This window comes from Rhododendron vialii, chromosome 4a (genome assembly GCF_030253575.1).
Source record: "Rhododendron vialii isolate Sample 1 chromosome 4a, ASM3025357v1".
Taxonomy (NCBI): domain Eukaryota; kingdom Viridiplantae; phylum Streptophyta; class Magnoliopsida; order Ericales; family Ericaceae; genus Rhododendron; species Rhododendron vialii.
The window spans coordinates 41,780,936-41,807,674 of NC_080560.1; the positions used below are offsets into that span (position 1 = coordinate 41,780,936).

General features: G+C 39.1%; 4 protein-coding genes across 4 annotated transcripts; 3 read left to right on the forward strand and 1 right to left on the reverse strand.

The window, feature by feature from the left end:
* Window positions 1-690: 690 nt before the first annotated feature.
* On the forward strand, window positions 691-9,021 carry LOC131324519 (protein pleiotropic regulatory locus 1). Its single transcript, XM_058356502.1, has 17 exons — window positions 691-935; window positions 1,285-1,309; window positions 1,755-1,875; window positions 3,204-3,282; window positions 4,076-4,138; window positions 4,795-4,879; window positions 5,100-5,192; window positions 5,474-5,537; window positions 5,631-5,716; window positions 5,815-5,916; window positions 6,042-6,125; window positions 6,255-6,315; window positions 6,403-6,469; window positions 6,567-6,644; window positions 7,697-7,761; window positions 8,005-8,082; window positions 8,510-9,021. Exons 1-17 carry the CDS (start codon window positions 802-804, stop codon window positions 8,680-8,682), a joined length of 1,458 nt encoding a protein of 485 aa, XP_058212485.1. The 5' UTR covers window positions 691-801; the 3' UTR covers window positions 8,683-9,021.
* Window positions 9,022-10,121: 1,100 nt separating this feature from the next.
* LOC131324529 (UDP-glucuronic acid decarboxylase 2-like) lies at window positions 10,122-15,777 on the forward strand. Its single transcript, XM_058356512.1, has 8 exons — window positions 10,122-10,543; window positions 11,414-11,712; window positions 12,801-12,948; window positions 13,094-13,173; window positions 13,320-13,403; window positions 13,714-13,788; window positions 14,385-14,477; window positions 15,263-15,777. The coding sequence occupies exons 1-8, from the start codon at window positions 10,300-10,302 to the stop codon at window positions 15,491-15,493; spliced, it is 1,254 nt and encodes a 417-aa protein (XP_058212495.1). The 5' UTR covers window positions 10,122-10,299; the 3' UTR covers window positions 15,494-15,777.
* A 686-nt stretch (window positions 15,778-16,463) lies between these two features.
* LOC131324527 (large ribosomal subunit protein eL22z-like) lies at window positions 16,464-19,680 on the forward strand. The gene is made up of 2 exons (XM_058356510.1): window positions 16,464-16,837; window positions 19,239-19,680. Exons 1-2 carry the CDS (start codon window positions 16,602-16,604, stop codon window positions 19,381-19,383), a joined length of 381 nt encoding a protein of 126 aa, XP_058212493.1. The 5' UTR covers window positions 16,464-16,601; the 3' UTR covers window positions 19,384-19,680.
* A 5,877-nt stretch (window positions 19,681-25,557) lies between these two features.
* Window positions 25,558-26,739, reverse strand: LOC131324052 (uncharacterized). Its single transcript, XM_058355878.1, has one exon. The coding sequence runs from the start codon at window positions 26,737-26,739 to the stop codon at window positions 25,558-25,560; it is 1,182 nt and encodes a 393-aa protein (XP_058211861.1).

The following is a 26,739-nucleotide window of genomic DNA, read 5'->3' on the forward strand; positions in this document are numbered from 1 at the left end:
ACAAAACACTACTTTACTATTCTCAACCACTTTTTTGGCCGACATATGCACAGTAGTGTCTATATATATATATATATATATATGTAAAAGCATTTGGGACCACATTCACAAACAAACAACGCAAAGTGTCAAAAGCCCCACCTCACCCACAGACCATTGATTACTCCACCTTCCACCAACAAAGCATTCAATAGTCAAACAATACTAACAACTCACTTTACAGCTTTCAACAGTTCAAAGGAATTGCAGAGAAAAAAAAAATAGTTCAAAGGAATCATACCTCCAAGATCAGATGCCCTTGACCACCGTAAATGATGATCGGATTCTACTGTGAAAACGGTACTGGGATTTTTTCCATAGGTAGTCGAAATTAGGGTTACAGCTCAATGAATGGAGTGTATATATATATATGCGGGTAAAAAAATGGAGGGAAAACTCCCGCTAATTTTAGGGGAAAGGTTTTAGGGTTGGAAAAAACGTATTCTGGGTTGGGGAAATCCTGCAGAAGTATCGTGTATGTAGATACCTGTATTCTGTAAGGGTATTTACGTAACTTTGCTCAAAACGTTAACAGAGTTAAAGGGGTGGCAGCTAAATAATAGTTTAAGGGGGTTAAGTGTTCGATTGAGTAGTTGGAGGGGGCAAAGTGTGGCCGGGTGATAGTTTAAGGGGGCAAAGTATAATTTCCCCTTCAATATACGCATACAGACAGTTCAGTACCCGTATATTGTAGTAGCAGTAGGCTTTGAAGACTCTTCGGCGAGAAGGCGAAGAAGAAGTGAGAGAAAGAGATAAGAGGATATGCCGGGGCCGACGGTGGAGATGGAGCCGGTGGAGCCACAATCGCTCAAGAAGCTTAGTTTCAAATCTCTGAAGCGCGCTCTCGATCTCTTCTCTCCTCTCCACGCCCAATTCCCCCCTCCCGACCCCGATAGGTACGTATTTCTAGAGAGAGAGGACGGTGTTTACGTTTCTGTGTTTATGTAGAGTGATGTGTATTGTTCGTTCCTATTTCTCTTGCGTCCTTTTAAAGCCCTAGTTTTCGTGTCTTAAGCGTAGCTCAATCGGTTTGGAGCCCTACTTCTTCTAATTCCAGCACTTGATCTCGTACGTTTCATAGATGTGTGTGTGTGTGTGTGTAGAGTGATGTATATTGTAGAGCCATACTTTTTGTCTAATTCAAGCACTTTTAATAAGTAACTTATATTTGATTTCTTTGCTAATGCGCTCTTCAGTATTTTCTAGTAACTGGATTTGTGTTTTTGTGTTTCCCTTTGTTTGCAGTAAGAGGATAAGGATGAGCCAGAAGGTTAGTGACTTTAACTTGATTTGTTATGAAGCCTAATTTCTTATGCATTTTGGTTAAGCAAAATACTACGTATTTTTTGAGGTAAACTAGTATAGTTTTTGAGAATGAATTCAGTTGTTTTATAGTCTTGAGAGTTTCAAAAGGTTTTTGTTTGTATTTCCATTTTTATGAGATTGTGAAGTTACCAGTGTGTTTGGGAATATAGAGGAAAAAGTGAGGGAAGGGAAGAGAAAATAACTTAGAAGGAACATGTGAGAAAACTTTGAGGAAAATTTTTCCCTGCCCAATACTTTGTTTTGATGTTCTTTGCACTCTCTTCCGAAACTAAACAATGGAATAGCAAAGGTTTTAATTTTCCATTATCTTCCCTTCACCTGTTATTGGGGTGCTTTTATGAATTATGATATTGTGGCGTCTAAGATTAAGTGCAATTTGATTTGTGAAGTTTAATGCCGAGTATGGAGGGATAAAGAGCACAAGCAGTCAGCCTCTGACTCATGCAAAGTCGGGTAGTCAAGATCAAGCCCAAGAAAGATCTGGTCCTTCAAATGCTTTAGCTCTTCCAGGTACATTGAACTGTTTTTCTATGAGCTTCTTTGAGTTTGACATGCAAATCGTTAGATTATGAGAGATGGGTTTCTTTCATGTTTGCACAACATTTTGAAGCACTTTGGCACACTTGTCTCCTTCTAGAACTGTTCTTATTCTTTAGCAAAGAATCAATTACTGCATGGAAAGAAAAAGTAAATAATAGGAGTTTAAAATGGTTTAGATTGCGCGAGTGTTGGCGTATTGCATACAGCAAAAGAGGGGTGCAAGAGCAAAGGTAGTTGATGTTTTGATAGTTTGTTGGAAAAGTGATCTCTTCAAAGTAGTAGGTGAAATAAGCGACAGATATTCACTGTGATTTTGAATGCCTCTGTCTATGAATCTGCTGTAAGAATCTCCGCTACCGAGCATTGAAGGTCAAAAAGATTGACAAAAAGATAAGAATGCCTATCTCTAGGCTGCGTTCTTGTAAACTTATCTTTCCAAAACTTATTTCGGTATTTTTTACTTTTCGTAACTCTTTGTTCAGCATTTCGCCATAATTTTATGGTTAATTGTTCGTCTCGACGAGACGACTCCGAAAAGTATAAAAATATGGACTGATGTTGAGAAAAGTTCATATAAGACAACACATAGACAAAAAACCACTGCTGTTTGATACTTTTTTGGTCTTTGGTAAACTTTTTTTTGCTCTTCGTCATAATTTTACTTTTTAGACTCCTTTTTTTTTATATGTAATTTTACTTTTTAGACTCCTCTCATCGAGGCATATGATTAATCCAAAAAATGTAATACAAATGTAACAAAAATTCAAAAAAGACAAATAAACTCACAAAACGAAGTTAAAAAAAAAAAAAGTTTACAAGAACCCCCCTTAGGGCGGGCTCTCAAGACAGCATCAAGTTTGTCTTTAGAAAATGGTCGGCTCAGCTATTCAGAGAGGTGCACGCAACGTGCCATTTAGAACAAGTTTCCTTATGCTGGTTCCAAAAATGTCTAGGTGGAACTGACAGTATGCAGCTATTTTAAGTAACGAGCCACCTGTTCAGTTTAGATAACTGGCTGAACAATCCGCCTGCATATTCTCTTAAGTTTTCTGGTGCTTTTATTTGGTCCTTTATAGAAATTTGAGGGGTAACAGAAGGACCATTATCATTTCATTTCTGTTGCTCATTAGTTATCTTTCATGCGTGCTGTATCCTCTATTTAATGAGTTGAGAACTTGAGATAGTATACACCCTTTCGTTGACCATACCAGATGACGTCAATATCTGTGTTTTTTCCCCTAATGTGCCAAAAGTTGTAACATTTATTATTTTCCCTTGGATTTGGCTTTTGACTGTAGGTCCCGAAAATTCCAAGGATCCACGGAATGGAGGAGCTCGAACTGATTTAATTGTTGGTCCGACTGTGCAAACAAAGGGGTGTGTAAGCTCTTTATTTATGAAGTCTCAATATGGTCTACAGGGCCAGTTATGGCTCTAGTGTTTTCTTGGTGACCCCCACCAGATGTTTGTATTTAACTAATTACTGGCACCAAATTTCTTTGGACAGCATTTTGTTTCCTTAAAAGTCCATTCCTTGACTTTCTTCGACAAACAAAGCGCTTAACCAATTACCAACCTATATTACCTAGTGGAGATTCGAGTTATCCGCATGGGCTGCGTGTGAGTGCATGAAACATATACCTGCGGAGAGTGGATACAATATTTCTATTATTCATTGGGTACCAACTACCAACTATGTTGCATGAATCCTCTTAAATGTGTAAAACACCCGTGTCTTAGACACTGTACTCGGATAAGGGTGTGGGGCCCGTGTCTGACACATTTAGTTGGGCAGAGTGCATACACCAAGCAAGTGCATTTTTGAATTTGAATTTACCACAAACTATACCTGCAACTCGTACGTCAAAAGTGAAATGCCCTAAGGCACTTTGAAAACTTTATTTATGAGATAAAATAAGCGAGATATGCTAAGAAATTTGAATGTTTTGGTCTATCCCTAGTAGGCTAGTCCTTTGCATGAAAATTGGATGAATCGGACAGTTAGACACAAACCCGCAACCAAGTCTGTGTAACATAGGGTATCAGAGGCATATTGGGGCCTTTTCATTTTTGTTTGGTATATATATGATATGCAGTTGTGCACATTATCTTCTGTTCACAAAGGAAGCTTCTTTATGGAACTGATTGGTGCTTTTAACTTGTATAACAGACTTGATGGTGGTCTTTCTGGGAAAAGCAGTGCCATTGTTTCTGCTTCTGGTTCATCTGAGAGGTTCGTGTATTTCAACTCCGTGTTTATTATTGTCAAAGAATTGAGATGTGGGAAAGTTGTGTGCTTTATGCTATTTTAGTTTTCTCACTTATGTCGATGGTTATGCGCTGACTCTTCAGAAAGCTGCTAGATTGATCATCTCGTTTTTTTATAAATTTGGCTCAGTCAGACATCTACTGCGGCAAATAAAAAGAGAATATATTTTCATAAAACTGAACTTCATTTGGTTATTTCCCTAGATATCCATTGTCATGTTTGGTAATCTTTCTTAGGTCAATCTCATACTATCTGAGATGGATGAAGATTTTGGATTGAATTTCAAACTCTTTTTGGGACTCTTGAGATATGGTTTCACTTTATTTGGTCCGTTACGTATGTATCTTGATGTTGTTTGGCGTCCACTTGCATTTCTGTAAGATGCAGTTACCTCCTGCTATGTAGCATGGCTTATGTTTGAACTTGAAGTGCACTTAATGGGCACTGGTGATTATGGCGTCTTTCTACAGTGTTCTCAGCCGGACACCACTGGGAGTTTTTTTTTTGAGCGGAGATTGAAACTCAATGAGCAGCTTAGACAACCATCCATTGCAATATTGTAGTTGATGTGACATGTTGACACGCCTGGCATGGCATAATTTTATTTTGCCGTCTTCCAGGAATTTCTCAACGTCAGCCATTATGGAAAGAATTCCAAGCAGATGGCCACGTCCTGTTTGGCATGCACCATGGAAAAACTACAGGGTAAGAGAACTCTTATTCTGTAAGACTCTTCCATTTTGAGCATTACCCCAAATGTTAGGAATTTAGTCTGTATTTTTAAATGTCCTTGTCAGAATTGGCTCATCTGTCTCATCAACTATATTTTGAAAATTGCACTCCAACTATATTTAGCATGAAACAGTGTGGTTCAGCTAATCAGCACAGTGTGTTCTCTGACATCCTTAAATATTAACTTCTTTAGGTGATAAGTGGCCATTTGGGATGGGTGAGATCTATTGCATTTGATCCAAGTAATATGTGGTTCTGTACTGGCTCTGCAGATCGCACGATAAAGGTACCTTCTCTCGTGAATTTCCTTTCTGCTGGTTGACGCTAAGTTTTTGTACTGATGATAGAATACATTATCTGTGATGAATGATACTTTAATTTCATCATGGATGTATGTCAACCTCAATAGTTCAGGTCATTGGATTAGTATGCAGATCAATACTTTCTTCCTCTGCCCAAGAAACTGTTCATAGAAGCCAAATGCTTCTTTCGGTAAACGGTTTGGTAATTCTCCTGACCAACTTCTAATATATTTTGTAATGCCTTCTCCTTTATTTTGGTGACAAGATATGGGATGTGGGAACTGGAAGGTTAAAGCTCACACTAACTGGGCACATTGAACAAGTACGAGGTTTGTTCCTTACTTCTTGTTGGCATTTACAGCTGCTACTGTAACTTCATAAATCATGTATTGCGAATGGTTAAGTTGGATGTTTCTTTGCAGGCCTTGCCGTCAGCAATAAACACACATATATGTTCTCTGCTGGTGATGACAAACAAGTTAAATGCTGGGACCTAGAGCAGAACAAGGTTGGCCGTGATAAGCCTGGATTAGAGCTTTATATAAAATGCACATACTTCCATAGCCGTGTATCTAGTAACAATGGTTAAACTTAATTTTTTTCCAGGTTATCCGGTCTTATCATGGTCATCTAAGTGGAGTTTATTGCCTTGCTCTTCATCCGACTATTGACATTCTACTCACAGGTGGTCGAGATTCTGTCTGCCGGGTAAGGATTCAATTTCACAAATGAAAGTAAAGATCGCAATGTTACTTCTCCTTCAAGTTTGTATAAAATTTGTGTTTAAAGGGGAAATAATATTCTTATACTTGGATGCTACGTCATGTTTTCAGGTCTGGGATATTCGTAGCAAGATGCAAATTCATGCATTGTCTGGGCATGAGAATACAGTTTGCTCAGTTTTTACTAGACCTACGGTATGATATCTTTCCTGCAGTGGGCATAAAATGATTTTGATGCTGTGTAGTAGCCATATAATCACGACTACCATCTGCAGAAGTCCTTGTCTTGTGATTCCATCCTCATCTTAACATGTTTATTTTCAGGATCCACAAGTTATAACTGGCTCCCATGACACGACGATAAAGTTCTGGGACCTTAGATATGGTGATCATTTTTCCTGTTTTGTTTCCTTTTCCTTGGTTTCTTTTCCCTTTTGTTTTTAGTTATGACAATTGATTGTTTGTCTGGCAGGTAAAACAATGGTTACTCTTACTCACCACAAAAAATCTGTGCGAGCAATGGCTCTACATCCTACAGAGTATGTGCCTATGAATACAATAGTTTCCTTGAGGAGGCTCTCCAATTTTTTTATTTAGTTCGTCCTTTTACCTTAATTTCTTGCTCTTGTTTTCCAGGAACTGTTTTGCATCTGCGTCGGCTGACAATATAAAAAAATTCAACCTTCCGAAAGGAGAATTTATGCACAACATGCTGTGAGTATTTTTTTTTTCTTGAAAATCACATTTCTACACACCTTCCACTTAAGCAGATGTAAGATGGACATGTTCTTCAATGTTATTTTGGCACCATTATCTATCTCTTTCTTTATTTCTTTCTTTCTTCTGTTTGTTATACACGAGAGCTTGAGATTGACTCCTTCGCCATCTAAACGTGGTAAAGTGAACACCAGTAGCGTCGCTCAAGTACATTGGCATCATTATCCCTCTTGCAAGGAACTTTCATTCTGAGGTGGTTAAATGTGGGACAATTTATCCTTATTGGGCGAGGAAAAAGCTAAAATATTGCTGTATTCAGTGCTTGCAAATATTTTTCCCCTGTTTATGTTTGTTTTCCTAACTTTCCAGTTGAGTGTTTTTGTGTGGCTTCCAACACAGTCACAGCTGCCAGCCAGAGGGCCATGTATGTATGCATGTGGTCTTAGCAAAGTTAAATTTGGATAGGAATTTTTATTCGATTTTAGAAGTCTGTAGATGTGCTATGATTTTGTTACGTAAGAAGAATGACAACTTTATTTTTATTATCCCTGCGCAGAAGGAAGTCTAGAAATTGTATCACCTATATATGAAAAGCTGAAAGTCTACAAAATCTAGAATTGTTCAAGTTCTACATCCTCTTCTTTTGTCTAAAAAGTTCGCATCCACCCCCTTGAATGGACCTTTGGTTATACTTCCCGCAAATGAACCACATCAAACACAGACTTCTTTTTGAACTTCTGTGCCCTTCCAACTGCTATTCTTGGTCGTGTTTATCTTAGGACTTCTAGGCCCTTATGCAGGGTCATCCTGCACACACCTCGTTTTCCATTGGAAGTTCCGAAAACTGAACTCTCTCTCTCTTTCTCTCTCAGAACTATATCTTGTCTTGTTCTTTAAGCTTAAATTTCTATATCTCTCTCTTTCTCCCTCTCTCTCTCTCTCTCTCTCTCTCTCTCTCTCTCTCTCTCTCTCTCTGAGAACTTTATCTTGTCTTGTTCTCTAAGCTTAAATTCCTAAATATCTGACATTGGTGGTGTTCGCTCATGCAGTTCTCAGCAGAAAACCATCATCAATGCAATGGCAGTCAATGAAGACGGTGTAATGGTCACAGGAGGTAAGAGTCTGACTTTTCGAGTTTTGTGCACTTCCTGTTAATGATGAATTTGAATCAGTTCCGTTCCTCATGTTATGCAAAAGCTCGTCTAATGATACTATGGACCGAAAACCAAAAATTTTCCACTCTCATTTCTGTGTTTTCTTTTGTCCTTCAGTTATTATTGTCTTTTGATGGGTGTCTTTGAGGATGGAACTGTTATTGGCTCTTCTTTTTAATTTTCTGGTTTTTTTTTTCCTGAAGGTGACAATGGAAGTTTATGGTTCTGGGATTGGAAGAGTGGTCATAATTTCCAGCAATCCCAAACAATTGTACAGCCAGGTATGTATTTTAAGCAACCTTAGATAATCTCAAACAAGTTTGTCAATTTAAGCGATGCCAAATTTATGCGAAGGCTTGCGTATCTATACCAAAATATTTTCCAAATGCCAATCTATTGTTTTTCGTGTAATTTTTACCCAAATCATCTGTTAAATCTCAAAATTTAGGCAAAATTGTGGAACCTATGGAAGGAAACAGTAATCATAATGAAGAAAGATTTGAGTTGGTATATTTCTTGTCTAATTTGACACGAGAGAAGAGATGGCCAATATCACCTATACAATTGACACTTCGGTTATACTTTTTTCACTTGAAAATTGTATCCACTTGACACGCCGTCAAATTAATGGAGATTCTCTTAGACCCCAGCTTTGATTATCAACGAAGGGGGAGGTGGAACATTAATTTTGTGTGTGCTTTGTTTCAGGTTCGCTGGACAGTGAAGCCGGTATCTATGCCAGTTCTTACGATGTGACCGGTACAAGACTAGTCACTTGCGAAGCTGACAAGACAATAAAGATGTGGAAAGAGGACGAAAATGCCACCCCTGAAACTCATCCTCTCCACTTCAGACCACCTAAAGATATCAGAAGGTTCTAATAGTCGTCTCTACAAGTCCTATCATTCTTTTCCAGGCTTTGAGGATATCATAAAACTTTATGAAGATGTGATTCCTTTCAACTTTCGAGTGATGACTGTGTAAGGGAATTAGGTCAAGGTTTGATAAGAAGAAAAAGTAGGAATGGATTGTCAAAGGTGTCATGAGGATTGTATACTAGTTAAGTTGAGTATTGAATGCCCTAATTCCCTTGAATAGTAGTAGTTTATATATTGCAAGAACGTTTGGAGGGTCTACTGTACTGTAATTTAACCTCTGTTTTAGGGGACACACCACTTTGCGTCCAGAACAATGCACATGGTTACTTATTCTTGACCCTAGCTGCATTTCTTTTTAGGGAAGGCATTATTAAGCGGCTTTGAGGTTTCGTGTATGGTGGTTTTGCTCTCTTCGGCAGCTCCAATTACTGTTGACTTCACATTGAAATTGCATCTGAATTCTTGAATCTTTAGATCAACTAGTAGCGTTTTACTGGTTTCTTCTTCTTTTTGTGGTAGTTTATTACATATTCCTCGACATATTAAATTGGGATTTCGAAATTTTGAGTATGTGTTATTGAAGGTGGTCTGATTTTGCCAGACTGCAATGGTGTATAAGTGATGGTTCAATACAGGCCTAAGGCGAAGGGTGACTATCAAGGTCATGGCGCTTATTGTTGATTAGGAAAAAAGAAAAGAAAAAGGATTGTGTTTGTGGGTCAACAGTACGGCCTAGCTTGAGGAGGCTTCTCCTCCAAAATTGAGAAACTTGAAATACGAGTTGTGCTTTAAAATGACTCATTTTTTGATGTCAAACGAGTCCTTAGGAGACCGCTCGATGATTTTATCATTTTTACATGAAACCAAATTGAAATTAATTTACTTTGATGGTTCTATTTAACATAACAATATCCACAGTCTTATCTAAGTCAAAACGATATCGTGAACAAAGCATGCGATTCAAATTACTTTGTTGTCAAGAATAAACATCTCTCAACTAAGGGCCAATGAATCCGTCATTTATCAAGAGACAACAACAGAACGATAATAACACACGATACGATTAAAAAATGACAATTACGTGTAGGGGTCAATTTGACGGTAGAACGATAATAACATGCGATAAAATTAAAAAGTGACAATCACGTGTAGGGGTGAATTTGTTGCAGTAGTAAACAGCATAATAATTTTTAGATAGTTCGAATTGTTCAAGGGCGTGGCTGCAACTTTATACTCCATAGTATGTAGCCGCGGTAGGCGCTGCCTACTCACTCAGACAATGCTCTAAACACGAAGAGAGTGACCACCACTTTTAAGGGCATGGCGCAAGGTTTAGGGAATGGCCGCAACTTCGAGGGAATGGGGGCATGACCGCAAGGTTGAAAAAAACCTTATTTATTGGCTTATAAAAGGGGGTGATAGCAAGACAAGTCACGCGCGTGCAAAAGTAATCTCACCTCATCACCATCTCAGTTCTCAAACTCTCCTTTGAGTCTCTCTCACATAAAGAGATCCCCATCTCCTCTCTCTCTCTCTCTCTCTCTCTCTCTCTCTCTCATACATGCAAATATATATGCATAGATACATGTAACATTTTTTCTGAAATTTACGAGTGGGAAAATGGGTACTGGAGAAATGTGGGTCCCCGTATCGAAACCCATGGGATACATTATGAGGGAGCAACGACTCGTCTTCGTTCTGGTCGGAATCTCCATCGCCACCGCCTTCTTCAGCGCCAGACCTTGGTGGTCTCCGTCGCCAAATCATCATGTGCAGGAGGTCGCTGCTGACTCGTTCCCGACCCAGTCGGCTCACCGGGTCGCGTACCAAGTCCATAGCGGGTTGATGGGGCATGTCAGTGCAGGTACGTATAGTATAGTTCATCTGAATTACCCTCTCGTATTTGAGAATCCATAAATTATTTCTGTTAAGTCTGTTGAAATTACTTTAAGTAATTGCAAAAAAATTGGAACAAATTTACTCCATACAAAAAGTCTAGCTAGAACACAACTTTAAAACACTGCTCCGGAGCCGTTGGATCAATGTATGTAGTCCATGTGCATGTGCATTCAACGGCTCTAACAAAGTAACGTTAGGAGTTGTGTTTACGCAACGACAGCCTTTTTTCTGGTACTTTTGTTCCTATTTTAAAATATTTGCAATAATTTAAAGAAATAATTGTGATCCTTAAATCGGTGAAGAAGTTTCAAAAATTACATGCAGAAATGTTTTTGTTATCTGTTAGATTTAAATATGGACATGATTTTTTTTTAATGGATTAAAATTATGAAACGAGTGAATAATATTATACATTAGAGCTATTATTTAGAAAAAAGTAATGGAGTAAATCGTTGTTTTGACCAGGGCTTCTAGCCGAGTTGGTCGTTTACATTTAGGTGCTGGGAGGTAGCTGATGAAATAGCATCGATACCCTTGTACTCTCCCCGTCCCATAATGTTTGTCCGGTCTGTAAAACAAGAATGTAAAAATAATAATGTACAATTTTTGTAAGAAAAAATCAAATTTTTTTCAACAATTCACTAGATGTCGATGAATTCTTTTAATTTATGAAAAAAGTTTAAATTTTTTATTGAAAGAAGTGCGTTATTTTTGAGTCATCATTTTGCGAACCGGACAAACAATTTGAGACGGATGGAGTAGTAAAATAAACTAACACACACCGTATCGTCTGACAACAAAATCGTTATTTTGTATGTGGAAAATAAAAAATCAGGTGGGAGGATACCACTAGGGCTAAAGAAGAAAGGTCTGAGGGTAGTGGTGACGGGCGGCGCCGGGTTCGTGGGTAGCCACCTCGTGGACCGTCTGATCCAGCGAGGGGACAGTGTGATAGTGATAGACAATTTTTTTACGGGTCGGAAAGAGAACTTGATCCATCACTATGGGAACCCGAGGTTCGAGCTGATACGGCACGACGTGGTTGAGCCGATTTTGTTGGAGGTGGACCAGATCTACCACCTGGCTTGCCCTGCTTCCCCTGTTCACTACAAGTTCAATCCAGTCAAGACCATGATATCCTTTTTTCCTTTTTCTTTTAAGCAATGCTCAACTTTCAATACAATTGTTTTGAAGTCCACTCGATGCATAGGTTCACGTGCATAAGTTTAGTCAACTAAGAAAGTCGTGTTTGTAAAGTTTCTTAGGCCCCGTTCCGGAATGATAAATAAGTACTTATTTTTTAAAAAGATAATTTCAAGCTCAAAAATTATTTGTTTACGTAAATAATTTTTCTATCACTATGGATCTTGTTTGATAGATTTCATTGAGATCTTTAATACGGTTCAAAAAAAATTGAAAAATTATTTTTCATTTACATTATTTTTGAGTTTGAAAATATGAAATAAGTACTTATTTTTTAAGAAAGTGTTCTGGAACGAGGCCTTAGTACCGCCGTGCATGATTTTTTGCGCTAATTTAAGGATTTTATTACTTACTTAAATTGGTGGGGAAAAAATTTAAAAAAAATTATGTACGAATATATTCTAGTAATTCTTATCAAAAGAATAATATAAATTATTTTTTCTTAGAGAACTAGATTTATGTGACAGATGGTAATTATTTGTTAATCTGAAATCTCCGAATTGGGTCGATTTTTTTTTTTTTACAAAAGTTTTTATGGTTCTTTTAGTGGGAGTGCACCTAAAAATAGACAATTTTGATCATGTGGAAAATCCTCTAAGGACAAAGCCGTTTTTCTAGTGACAAATTAATTTGGTAGCTCTAATATATTTTCCGAAGTTAATTGGCCTGTTTTCCTTAATTTATGGATGTAATTAAAGTGTAGAACTGCCAAAACTTTTTCAGAAAATTCACTCAAGACCAAAAGATTCTTGAAAAGATCTGAATCTTTTGGATACAACATATGTTAAAATCGAAATTATGTGGTTAAAAATGCGTATATCCGGAAAAGAATTATGATCTATCGGCTTCTTAGAAGTCGATGCTGTGAAAAGGTAAGATCCCGGGATCTTGATTTTTTCTCTGTGATCGCGAGTGATTTGAGATCAAAGCTGGTCGACCCATAACTTGTTTACTCATTTACGCATGAACACAAACACTTTTGGTAATGCTGGTATACCTTGACTCATGGACGTCGACACAAGACAAGTGTGCTGGGGACAATGAACATGCTCGGGCTGGCAAAGAGGGTTGGCGCGCGGTTCTTGCTAACCAGCACCAGCGAGGTGTACGGCGATCCTCTCCAACATCCACAAGTCGAGACCTACTGGGGCAACGTCAACCCCATCGGTGAGTAATCGAAATCAATGCAGACCCACTTTGCTACAACCGGAAATACACGGATTTGAGGTTATCGTTGGTTTTTCGGAAATGTTTGCTGAAACCCGATGATGTAACTGATCATGCTTGTTTTTGGGGTCCGGGTTTGGGGCAGGCGTTCGAAGCTGTTACGATGAGGGAAAGCGGACTGCTGAGACCTTGACAATGGACTACCATAGAGGACTTGGCGTTGAGGTTAATCCTGCATTAACGTTGATACAAAATCGTACGATATCTATGCGGATAACGACGATATTTGTACATTGATTACGTCCGAGAGACTATAATTATTGCGCAATGAGAATAGCTTGATCAGTTATCAGATTTTGATGGTTTTGCAGGTGAGGATTGCAAGGATTTTCAACACGTACGGACCACGTATGTGCATCGACGATGGCCGCGTCGTTAGCAATTTCGTTGCTCAGGTAATGCATGTATGCCAATACTGCTTTCGGACACTGATATCTTTTCTTAAGCCGTTCTTGTGGCTCCCATAGTGCATTCGTGGGACTTGCGTGTATTGGATACACAGCCCCAAACCCGTCACATATGTGTCCAGATCTGTGTCCAGATGTCTGTGTCTTTATCATTGCTCTACACGTATACAGTTTTTCCCGTTGTTTTTATAATGAAAAATCAAATGTGTTCAGGCCACACACACAGTATCATGTTTTTATAAAAACTAGTGTTTATTTTGCATTGACTTAGTAATTAATTGTAATGCACATGGTGCAGGCATTGAGGAAGGAGCCATTGACTGTTTATGGGGATGGGTTGCAGACTAGGAGTTTCCAATACGTCTCTGACTTGGTAAAGTCTTTTTTGTTGGGAAAGCCATCTTTTGATTTAGATATGTTCTCATTTCATCTCTTCATGTTTTCTATATAGACGTGTTACTAGTTAAAGCACTATTACTACTCTTCAATGGTGGAATTAGGATTTTGTGTCTCGAACTTCTATTTTTTTCTGTCGTGGAGAACTTCTAAATTTTAGGCCTTGATGAGAACTATACAAAGCCCCTTGTTATCATTTGTAAACTAGCACAATCATTTGCCTATGTGCTTCTTATTGGACCAAACACTCTCTTAGTTGTTTTTCGAAAATGACAATGTTAGTATTTTCTACTCAAGGTATAACTTTTACGAATAGTTTGATCAAAGAGCAACTATGATGTTTGAGAGAGAGGGGGTGGTTCGGGAAACCCCAAGTGAACAAAGCCAAACACTCTCTTAATTGCTTTTCGAAAATGACAACCTTAGTATTTTCTACTCAAGGTATAACTTTTACAGATAGTTTGATCAAAGAGCAACTATGATGTTTGAGAGAGGGGGTGGTTCGGGAGACCCCAAGTGAACAAAGCCTGGGATTTCACTAACCTACTTTTATTTGCCAAATGAAATGAACAGGTGGAGGGGTTGATGCGATTGATGGACGGGGAACATATAGGCCCTTTCAATCTTGGCAACCCTGGTGAATTCACCATGCTTGAACTTGCTCAGGTACGTAGCTTACATTGGTGTTTGGCTTTAGTTTTTTCAGTTTTGTGCGTCGAGTGATTTGAATCGTCCTTTTTATTTCGCGTCACGAATCAATTTGCACCTTTCGAATGTTGAAATAAGTATAATTATATCATCAAATGGATTGTTATTGAAGCATAATCCTAAGCTACTTAAAAGGAATTTACGGGGACACACCTCAAACATTCCGTTCCATGAATAAACACGCTGTCAAAGAGGACCCATGCGAGTAACGACGGTGCACATGCGACGTTGTCCACTCGTCTTCTTATATACTAGTACTTGATGAAATTATCTTGGTGATTAGCTTCATCGTAATGGAGCAAGATCATTGGTACCCAATATCCATCATCCATGTTTCCTCGTTCCAAACAATTGGCAAGTACACGATATCGTTAAAATATCGACATACATGATTCTTGAGATACTCCATCCGTCCCGATTTGTTTGTCCCTTTTTTGACAGCGTTTGACCTCTAAAAAAATTGTCTGTAATTTTTAATTCTTAATGTTTTTAATATGCAATATGGATCTTGTTTGGTAGATTTCAATTAGTTTTATTATACAAAATCTTCAAAATCATAAAAAAAATTTACAAAATGTAAGATATAAGTATATTTTTGAAAGACACGAATTTCGACAATTGGACAAACAAATTGAGACGGAGGGAGTACTATTGTGTGACGGTTAATGCATTGGGCAATAGGTATTGCTTGTTTTTTGCATCCAACTCTATCATGCATCCTAATTGGGCTGGTTTTTATGCAGGTGGTGCAAGAGACAATCGACCCAAATGCAAGAATAGAATACAGGCCAAACACAGAGGATGATCCCCACAAGAGAAAACCAGACATTTCAAAAGCTAAAGAACTTCTTGGTTGGGAGCCTACCGTTTCCCTCCGAGAAGGCCTCCCTCTCATGGTTTCCAATTTCCGGCAACGCTTATTCGGCGACGACCCAACACACAAGAAACTGACGAGAAAACAGATCTATACATGATTATAAACAGTCTCATCGTATCATATTGTCTGTTTGTCATTTTGTATTTGACGAAAATAATGTCCCAAAAACGATAACAAAACAACACGAACTAGGAGAGAAAGAGATATTTCTGCAGATTTGTAGCCGTTCAATATTTCTTTACATTTGTATAATAAATGTGTTCTTCTTTTTTTTATTTTTTTTTATTTTTTTTTCCATTTCGAAAATGTAAGGAATGAATAATTCCAACTAATTTTATGTGCTTCATTTCATTACATGAAAGATGCGAAAGTGGCCTTCCGTGATATTAAGGTACTTTTGCCATATGAGATTCAGTAATTCGACCTGAATTATTCTATTCGTGGGCTTTTCAAACACACCATCCATGTGGGAAAAAAAATTCTGATTGATTGAACATTGGCAAACAAAAATTAGACGGCTAGAATGATTTTGAAATTTTATAAGGATTTTTCCACATTGATTTTACAAAATAAACCACTAGCTAGATTTTTTGACAACTACATGGTCAATGCGCTCCAATCACATGACAACCGACATCCCATGAATCTATAATTTTTTTTATTTTTCACGAGTTAAGTGAATGCCGAGACTCTAAAAATGAACGATTATGATCAAATCATCGGATCCAGGATGTGTCCAATAGGGCTATAAATGAACCGAGCAGCTCACAAGTTCGAGTTCGAGTTTTCGGCTCATTTAGTAAATGAGCAAGTGGAACTTGACTCGTTCGACAAAAGCTCAGTTCGTTAAGAAATGTTCGGCTCAATTAAAAAGACTCGTTTAGTAAATGACTAAATTCGACTTGTTAAGACTTGAGCTGAGTTTGAACTCAAGTTTTTGCTCGTTTAATAGTCGTGCTCAAGCTTAACAAAGCTCGGCTCGTTTGCAACCTAATAATACGTTCACATATATTGGCCCATGTCTTTCGGCCAAATCCACGAAAATGCCGGCCCATGTCTTTCGGCCCACAACACCTCTACCGTAATTTTACACCTCCGACAAACCCTAGCTTAAACCCTAGCCTCTCTCTCTCTCTCTCTCTCTCTCTCTCTCTCCATATATACCATCGCTCTTTGATCTGTAGGAGAGAGAGAGAGAAACGAAGATGAGTCGAGGAGCGGCGGCGGGCGGTGGGGCCAAGGGTAAGAAGAAGGGAGTGACGTTCACGATCGACTGTGGGAAGCCGGTGGAGGATGGTATCATGGAAATCGCCACACTGGAAAAGTTCCTCCAGGAGCGCATCAAGGTCGGCGGCAAGGCCGGTGCTCTCGGCGACTCCGTCACTGTCTCCCGCGAGAAGAGCAAGCTCACCGTCGCCTCCGATTCTCACTTCTCTAAGCGGTAAAATCACCACGCATACGTATATATGTGTGTATGTATATGTATGTAAGTTGTTGCGTACGTTTTACGGTGATTGTCGCTTTCGTTGGATTAGTATAGTTCAGTTAGGGTTGTTCATTTGTGTCTGTTGAGGGAAAGGGTTCATTTGGGATGTGTTTGGAGACATGTGGATGGAAATGAAGGGATTTGACTTCGTTATGTAATGGCAACTCCTCAGATTTCGATTTATATAGCTTGCATATCTATTTACTATTTCCGGACTGATGTGTAATTCGACGTGCTGAGGGTTGTAGGCTTGTAGGGTACAAACGAGCCGAGCTTTAGAGGGTTACGAGCCTTTTTCTCGAGCTCAGCTCTTTAATTTGTAGCCGAGCCGAGCTTTTGCGAGCCTTTTAAGTGTTGAGCTCTGCTCTTTTGGTAAACGAGCCTAAAACTCGAACTCGGATTGATTACTAAATGAGTCGAGCCGAGCCACAAGCTACTCATTTGCAGCCCTAGTCTTCTGCATCTAATCTAATAGAGGGATGTTATGTCATTAAACATTATTGAACTCGAAGTTGAAATTCATAATTGTGGAATTTATGTGAAGGGATTTTAACATCATTTCAATGACAGTAGCTGAAATTTGGATTTGATAGATTACATATGGATGTCAGACACTGAGTTTTTGGAGCTCTTCATGATGGATTAAGATTTGAAATAACTTTGTAAAAATACTAATCCTAGCGTCGTATCCTTGATGCGAAGAGTATTTCATTATGCAAGGATACCATAGAAATATAATCTTTTATCTCTCATCCATCTTCCCCTCCAGTTTCACAAGCTGTCTGCTGCAAAACCTCTCATATTGTTGTTGACAATTGAACATGAAATATTGATTATATCGGCGCCAGAGCTGTAAATTTTGGTACTCCAGTATGTTTTGGGATGATTTTTATACATTAGAGAACTTGGCTAGGCAAAGCATAATTCAATTACTGGATTTTGTTCCGGGGCTGAAGTTTGGCTCTTTGGCTTTTGATATTGTGCCTTAGAGATGAATGCAGCACCCCATATCATCATCGACCTTATGTTTGAATTCAGATAGGCAATGTCAGAAGCCCAGCTGAACATCAGGAAAGGAAACATGCAAATAATCGAGACTAGACATTGTTATTTGATGAGAGCTACTGAAATTTAGGTCTTTTATATCTGGCCTTGCATAGTTGCATATGTATTTCGACATTGAGATTGGGATTTTCATTGTGATGGATATGAAACAGAAAATTAGTTGGAGTGATGTATTGTCTTTTAAGTTAAGGAGTGTAGTTGTGGAAGGATTCTGACGAAAACATCTAATCTATACTCCAAATGAAGGGATTTTAAGATTATTGTTAAACTCATTGTGGAAATCCATAGATGTGGAATTTTTATGGAAGGTTATGACATCAATTTCTCAAATTCGGATTTGATAGCTTACATATGGATGTCGTTATACTTGGGAGATTCTTCATAGTGGGTTCGGAATAGCTATTCCATAAAAGTGATTTTTAATCCTTTATGCTAATGAGTGTTGTATGCAGCAGCTAAATCCCTTCTATTTTTGGTGAAATGGAAAGTGAAATTCCTTCATTTGAAATCCACATATTTTGAGCAATCTGATTTTTGGTGTTCTTCCTTTTATATATGATATGAGGACTTGACTAGGCAAAGATGTGTGTGAGCTTTGTTTGAGTACAGAATTTTGTAATGGGGCTGGAGTTTGGCTCTTTGGCTTTTGATACTGTGCCTTAGAGATGAATGCAGCACCCTAAATCAATGTAGACCTTATCTTTGAATTCAGATAGGCAATGTTAGGAGCCTAGCTGAACATCAGGCAAGGAAACATGAAAATATTTGGAACCGATTACTCAATATATATCCTTTTATTTTCTAAAAATAAGGTCAATTGAATGCATACTCATGCACCCAGGGCCACATCTCTGTTTACCATTCTTGTTTTCCTCAGGCAAGAAATTTTTAAATCCAATCAAGAATGCATTTGATGAGGAATTGTTTCTCCTATAATTGTGAATTTATTGGGCTCAGATTCCACCTGAAACAGAACGATTGTGCATTTGCTTTCTGCTTAAATTCTCTCTTACAGTGATTATTTAGGTTTCCCTTGAGGGAAGATAAGACAGACTCAACACTCATCCCAATGGATGTGAGACAGCTTAACTGATGTGGTTTCCTATTTATTATCAGATTATCTTTTGGTACCCCATTATCCATATCATCATATTGTAGAAGTAGTCTCATTGAACCATTTCTAGCTCACTAATTTCGTACAAAGATTCTCAACTACTCCCAATTGCCCTTGTGTGTGTTGGATTTCGTTAACATGCCTTTGCTTATGATAAATTGCTGGTGTTTTTCTCAGATATCTGAAGTATCTGACGAAGAAGTTCTTGAAGAAACACAATGTGCGTGATTGGCTTCGAGTTATTTCATCGAACAAGGACCGTAACGTTTATGAGTTGCGATACTTCAACATTGCTGAGAACGAGGATGAGGATGAAGACTAAATGGCCGACCAAGTGCCCAAGCCGATATACAGTCTCTACACTATGGTAGGAATAATTTGTTGAGAGTGCGTTTGTATTGTGAAACTCAGCTTCTGGAATTTTGTTTAGGGATTATAGTTTTGCCCTTTGGTGGGTTTAGGCAATTTTGCTGAAATGTGAATTGGTTATTTAGTGTTATGAGAGGAACAAAGAAACAGAGGAGTTTCCTTATGCAGAAGATAAATCTTGTTATGTTGCAACATATTGGGGGTATTTGTAATAGTTTTTTCTTAGATTTTAGATTGTGATTCTGCATCAGAGCTAAGTTTTACTACACGTTCTCTTGTTTCATAGTTTCCTTCGAGCATAGTTTCCTCGAAGGAAACGCTTCTGCCGATTGACTAGCATACTCTGGATACTATGCCTACTTGTATTTCGACTTAGGGCAGATGCTCAGAGGGTCATGTACCCAAGACTTGTGTACTCTAATAGTATTTTGAAATTTTGCTCCTTTTAACAAAAAAAAAAAAGGATTTATCTTTACCCATCTCAAACAGTGTGGCAAACATTTATGCTGCAAATTTTGATGCATTCATTCACCTAACCAGAATGTGGGGGTTTAAGGTTTGTTGGTGTAAAATGAAGCTTCAAATCTACCATTACCGCCGTACACTTCATTCTGACCGGAAACGGGGATGGTGTTGTGCAGCAGTGCACAGCACCATTCGAGCTGTCCATTTGGCAATTCAATGGTCCAGATTTCATCTTGGCAGTGAACAGGGGTGTGCACTGGTCGGGCTGGTCGGGTTTGACCCTGAACCCGACCCGACCCTGGCGGGGTAAAACATTTTAGGGCCCGCAAACCAAACCGAACAAGGGGTAAGAACCGTCCGGGAGCCTGATTTTTTACGTTAGGGCGGGTGGGGCAGGGCTGGTCCAACCCCACGGGTAAGGAACGCACCAACCCGAAACCCGAACCGAAACTCTTTTTTTTGTACAAAACCCAACCCATACCCGACCGAAGCATCTGTTCGAAGACGCCCGAGACCCTTGGGGTCGGGTCGGGTAGTCGGGGATTTTGCACAGACCTAAATTAGTCTATAGTGAACGCTCAAATATTACACGGTGGAGATGATATCTAGACTATTGAATTGCCGAACAAACGGCTCTGCACAGCACCATTCCCGTTCCTGACCTCCTCCAAGTTTCATAAATACCAAATGCCCCACTTTTTGTTTTTTTGACCAGACCGAATGTCCCCCCACTTTGATTCCATTATGCTTTTCAAAACATAAAGACAACATAAAAGTATTAAGGACACTCAAACCCTCCACAGCCCTGAGACGACAAAAAAGGAAGGAAAGGAAAGGAAAAAAATGGTAGATCCCACTTCTACAGAGCAATGTGAGAGGGGCCTTAAATTGATGGTGAAAGTGACAAGCCATGACCAACCACATTGTGGAGCCAGGGTATTACTCTTTTTCACTTTCACAGGATCTGGGGAAAAAGTTTTCTCCATTTCTGCGAAAGGCACACCCACCCCACCCCACCATATGATCTAAACAAGCATTTGTTCATATGGGATCTGGAGATACTCTTTCTGGACGGTTCGGATTAAAACATTCTCTCTCCTCTCCTTTCCTCTCATCTTAACACACTCTCTCTCTCTCAAAATCCGAATCGTCCAAAAATACAGTGGACGGCTCAGATGCGCCGAGCAAGTACCACGTGGTACCCACCTGACACTGAAAAATTTTCCCTATGTCTACGGGGTTCTAAGGTACATGTCCTTTTGAGCACCCCCCTCCCCCAATGCCCCCATAGATCATGTCCTTTTCTATATTCCCCTTTTCTAGATCTGCTGTGCTTCAACTTCGTCATGTGACGCATTCATCTTTCTGCTGTTTGTACCTTGATTATTCTTCTTGCTATAGTGGCAAAATTTAGAGGGACTTTCGAAGTTCTAAACCCTTCTCGAAATTCCATTTCACAAACGTAAAGTTTGCGGACGACATCATTTACCTAATCAAGCGGTGGAGCATGTGGTGTGATTCGATTTCATGTCGAAAAAAATTGTATCAATGCACTAGGTTCTCACTTACAGCAAGGGTTAAGGGGAGATCGAGGCTGATTACGCAACTTGAATACTTGAATTTTTGCTTCAATCGTTTGAGACAAATAACACTCGTCCACCAATCAAGTTTTACATAAAACCAGTCTAAATAACCCAACATTTCTCAACCATTGAAATGGAGTCAAAATTATTGAACCTGAACTTTAGGTGGTTTTAGGCATATTTCTTTTGAAGTAGATACATGAATGCCAAGTAAGTTCGGGGCATACAACAATTCTTTCACCATATGAGGCGTTAATTAACAAAATAAAGTGTTGTCTCCTACCAAAATCCTAGCATCATGATTCCATTTTTATCTTTACTCATCATACAAAGCAAATTGAAGGCCATTTAGAGAAGGTTTAAGATCAGATTCGTAACGAGAGAGAAAATGAAAGGTTGCTGCCAGGTTGAACCAAGGACTTATGGAAGTTGGGGCTATCCCATCACCATAGGCAACACAATAATGTCCTGAGGGAGACTTCAGAGGCCTTATAGTAGTACAAATTTCTTTTCTGATCACGTGCCTATTGAAGAATGAGCCAACGACTTATAGGTAGTGGCTTGGTCAAGGAAAGTAACCAGAGTCATAACACAAGTGAGACTTCGTACCCGTCACTTCCTAAAGCAGGAAAAGGGATCTCTGATCTACAACCAACGAAAAAACAACATTTTAACTCTGCACAAACTTAAGGAAGATGGAAATGGAGTGGAAATTATTGAACCCAAACTTAAAATTCCGACATCTTGTTAAATCACTGTCATATAGGAAACTCTCATTTGTGTCTGTATGCAGTAGTAATTACTAAAATCTTGTGTGAAGTTCATTAGTTCTCCATGGATTAGATGTGTGGGTTTGTCATATTCCACCAACCAAACATGTGCAGCATTTGATTGAAAACTTGAAAATGATTTCTTCACCCTCAGGTTTATTATCTCTTCCTTTTGTAAATGTAATGATGGGTTCGGCCAATGGACCCTTGCACATGAACAGAATTGTTTATCCCTACGAGCCTATTTTCAGTAAAATTAGGCCATGTTAGTAATAATTAGAAGGTAGTACAGACATAAGTCACATAATTCGCGTGCGTGAACATGAGCAAAAGCGCGCGTGTGTGAGCGTTTTTGAAACACATTCTACAACAGTACTAAAATTCGCGAGAGCGCAATGCAAGAATTAAGAGCGGGAGCACGGAACATTTTGAAGAATGACGCGACTAAAGTCAAGACTAGCAGAGACTCCAGGATTGGACTCAGACGTCAGGGATCTAAGCCCACGAAAGTCGCTACAGAGTTCACAATTATAAAAGTTAGACAATCATTAATTTCATTAACTAACAGATAGGGACCACACGTATAAACCTACAAATATCATCAAATCAAGAACCCCTTTTCTGTAACTTGCAAAGTTGCTTACATTGCACAATATAAAGTATTACAGAATCTCTTTGTCATAACATGATTTACGGCTCAGAAATAGAGAAGAAGTATAAACAACAAAGGGAGACCCTGTGGTTGCTTGTGGGTTTTTTTTGTATGTGTAACCCTGTGTACTTATAAGCTATAACCATAATCGCTACTAACTAACGATCCGTTTGTTGGACGAATAAGATTTTGAGTGATAAGGAAGCTATAACCATAATTGCTAGTAACTAACGGCCCGTTTGTTGGATGGATAAGATTTTGAGTGATAAGAAATAAACCTGATCTCCCTCCCTTATCTTCCCAACAACAAACAGACCCTAAAGGGCTTGATAAGAGAGAGAGAGAGAGAGAGAGAGAGAGAGAGAGAGTAACACTCTAGGGCAGAATAACAAAACAACAAAGCCTTCATAACCAAAACCACAATAATTTCATGATATATGAATCAAATCTAAGTTACATAATTCACGTGTAGATGTGTAAATGGGAGCACGAAAGCATCTTTAAAACATAACATTCACAAGAGAGAAGATTAAGATTGTGAGAGAATTGAGAGCGCGAGTGCATAGCATTTTAAATGATTATGTGACTAGATTTCGACTCATAACTAAATAAAGACTCTCACTTTGAACACCTTCCACATTTATTTAACTAACACCACAATGCATTTTTTTCCATTACTACCTTGTTTGGCTAAATAATACATCATCATGGATTATTTTTTGTCCTTATTCAAATTTTATTTGCATTTGTCAATTTTTCGTAAATTTTTTGAGGATTATTACTTCATCATGACGAAAGGAATCTAAAAAATAAAAAATTACAATCAAAATTTAAATTTTTTTGAATAAAGACAAAAATAAGCTAATAAACTAATTTTTTTCGTCTTTATTTAAAAAAATGAATTTTGATCGTAATTTTTTATTTTTTAGATTCCTTTCGTCGTGACGAAATAATAATTTTAAAAAAATTGAAGAAAATCTAACAAATGCGAAATTTTTTTTGAATAAGGACAAATAATACTCCCTCCGTCCCTTTTTAAATGTCCTACTTCGTAACTCCAACTTATTAAAAAAACATCATCATTATACCTTTCACATCAACTTTTTCCTCCACTTTCCCTACTTACCCATCATCATTACACTTTTTACTCACTAACTTTTCAAAATGGAATTTACTTTTAGGGACAAAATAGACAATGTACCAACTTTTACCCACTAACTTTACCAAATGGACACTTATTAAGGGACAGCCCAAAATGGAATACTGGACTATAATAAAGGGACGGAGGGAGTAATACAAGATTGACTATTTAGCCAAACAATAATCAATGCAGCACAAAACTCAAATGCAAATGAAAGAGAAGTGCAAGTAAAATTGGAGTAAATTATTCATCAGTTATTCGTACACTATGGGAAACCAACCAAGGAGAGACATATTATTTGTTTTCTTTTTTCCTTACTCTACAAAAACCCAAGATCCGGAACAGCACTAAGCAACTACTAAGATTGAAGTGACCATTAAGAACTAACCTGCTCAAGTTTTGTTTCCAAGGTTTGATTAGATAAGAGGAATGGACATGGTGGTATCAAAGATCAAATACAAAAGTATTCGAGCTCCAATAAGATAGGGTTCGGAATTCGAATCCCCTCAATTCCAAGTTTTTGACAGGACGGGACAGTCCAAATCTAGACCATATATTGGTATAAGGCTATAAGCAATGATTCGGATATGCTAAGAAACTCTTATGGTAAGAGCTTATTGATAAGAGTCTCTAAGCAAATTCGAGTCATTGATTGCAGCAATGCACAATCCAAATTTGGACCGTCCCGTCGAGTTCAAATTAAGGACCAGAGAGGATCCAATTCAGTAAGAATAAATGCATCTACCATTTGAATGCAAGAGCTTAATTACATCAACTTCGTACCCCATTTCCCCATTGGACACTATCTCCAAATTGAAAAAGAAGAGCTTAAAAAGTCACTTGTGATTCTCAAAAGTCATTCTTCAAGCAGTATTATACTAATCAAGACCAGCTAGAGCCTAGAAAGGAAGCACAAACAATTATGAAGACTCCTGATTGAGACATGAGGGGATCTAAGTCCACCAAAGTCACAATATAAAGTTCAACAATTCTTCTTGTGCATAAAAGTGAGACATCATACCCTAATCAAGAAATTGGGACCACATATACAACACCCATGTCATCAAACAAGAACACTTTGTGAAGCATGAACCAAAAAAAATGCACCCTTTTCACAATGAAAGATTTCTATTCCATTTTCCTTTCACGAAACACAGAATGAAGCAAAGTACAAGACTAGAAAAGTGAAACTAATGAGGACCAGTGTGATTTGGACTTGGATGAACTTCATACCCCCATTCCAGAATTGGACTCCACTATCAAGCCAATTACCAAACCAAAGAACTTTCTATTTTCAAAGAACAGTTACCACATACAGATACGGAGAGAGAGAGAGCGGGGGGGGGGGGGGGGGGGGGGGGGGGGGGGGGGGGAAAAAAGGTAAAATGTGCACTATAGAAACCTACTTAACCCAGAAATTTTCAACGCTAACGGTTATTTGTAAAGCCCCTCTCATATGGGATGGGACCGCATCATTCATTGAAACCTTTTTCCTACGAACCCAACATAATGCATATTAACCTCTGTAGACCAATATGGAAGGAATGGCATGGATGTTGGGAGTCATGGGACTGGTATTCTTCTTCCTATTGGAGCTTCCTCTCTTCCCATTAGAAGGATGCTTATTCAAAGCCCTGAGGGGACTAGCAAAAGCCCATCCCCAACTCTTACTCCTCCCATGCCTCACCACCGCCGCCGCCGCCGCCGCCCCACCGTCTTCAACCGAAGATGAAACCAGGCAAGAAGAAGAAGACGACGAAGAGGATGAGGAATTGGGCATGAACCCACTAAAAATCCCACCACACTTCACTCTCTCGTTGACATAACCCCGCCTGCCGCCGTCCACGGCGGCGGAACCGCGGCGGCGATGAACGGCGGTGATTTTCTGCTTGGATTCTCTGTACGATTCGGCTCGCCGGAGGGCGCAGTCGCCGAACCCAGTCGAGATCCGGTCGAAAAAGTCGCCGGAAAAGCTCCGGCTGCTGCCGCCGCCGCACCCGACGGATCTAGATCTCGACACCTTCCGGTCAAACGCCTCCGTTTCCGGGCTCCCTTCCTTCTCCTCCACTAAAACCGCCGCGAAATCCTCCCTTTTCCTAGGGGTATCTCCGTCAATTTCCTCTCTCCAGTCCCTACTCTCGATCTTCCGAGCGCTAGGGTTTCTAGAGAGAGAGACCAACGACCTGAAAAACCCTCTTTTCCTGGGGGTATTTTCGTCGAAATCTCTCCCGCCGCCGCTGCGCGGAGTGGTGGTGGATTTGCTCCGGTTGAAAAAGATAGTACTGTCCTTTTCTTGGTCCTTGTTCTTGTCTTTCTTCTTCTTCTTCTGGGTTTGCACGAAAGGTATTCGAAGAAATGCCCGAGTGGAGTTATACTCGTGATTATAGGAATTAGTAGTGGAGTTAAGATGGTGGATTACGTTCAAACTGTTGAGTGACGAGGTGGAGAGGGTGGGTTTGGGGGGTATGGAGTCAGATCTGGAGGACTCAGTGTTAGGGGATGGGGGTGAGGGGCAAGATTGGGAAATGGGGAAAGGAGAGGTGGAGGAGGAGACAAGTTTGGTGAGTTTTTCTTGGAGGCAGAAGGGGCAGATGCCTGATTCTGTGGTGGGTTTGTGAGGGTGGTGGTGGGTGCATTGGGTGGTACTGGGTTCGGCTGTGTCTTCTTCTTCTTCTTCTTGGACTCTTTCCATTACCAT